The sequence below is a fragment of the Apaloderma vittatum genome, unplaced genomic scaffold (assembly GCF_000703405.1).
Source record: "Apaloderma vittatum isolate BGI_N311 unplaced genomic scaffold, ASM70340v1 scaffold33345, whole genome shotgun sequence".
Taxonomy (NCBI): Eukaryota; Metazoa; Chordata; class Aves; order Trogoniformes; family Trogonidae; genus Apaloderma; species Apaloderma vittatum.
The window spans coordinates 2,944-3,224 of NW_009719377.1; the positions used below are offsets into that span (position 1 = coordinate 2,944).

At 59.4% G+C, this 281-nt stretch overlaps 1 protein-coding gene across 1 annotated transcript in view; it reads left to right on the forward strand.

The window, feature by feature from the left end:
* LOC104274861 (E3 ubiquitin-protein ligase TRIM62-like) overlaps positions 1-229 on the forward strand; it is a gene marked incomplete at its 5' end in the record, with an annotated part of 3,168 nt that extends 2,939 nt beyond the window's left edge. Inside the window, 1 exon segment of the mRNA XM_009870612.1 lies at positions 8-229. Coding sequence (XP_009868914.1) covers positions 8-229 — 222 coding nt within the window.
* Positions 230-281: the final 52 nt, after the last annotated feature.

Sequence of the window (281 nt, forward strand, 5' to 3'; positions counted from 1 at the left end):
CACCCAGCCCTGGCCCCGGCTCAACGTCAAGAGCAAGTTGGAGAAGGTGGGGGTCTTCCTGGACTACGACAAGGGGCTTCTCATCTTCTACAATGCCGACGACATGTCCTGGCTCTACACCTTTCGGGAGAAGTTTCCCGGCAAGCTCTGCTCTTATTTTAGCCCCGGGCAGAGTCACGCCAACGGGAAGAACGTCCAACCCCTCCGGATCAACACCGTGCGCATCTAATGGCGTGTGTAGGGGGAAGATCCGGGGTGTCCGCCTCACCCCTCTCCTGGGT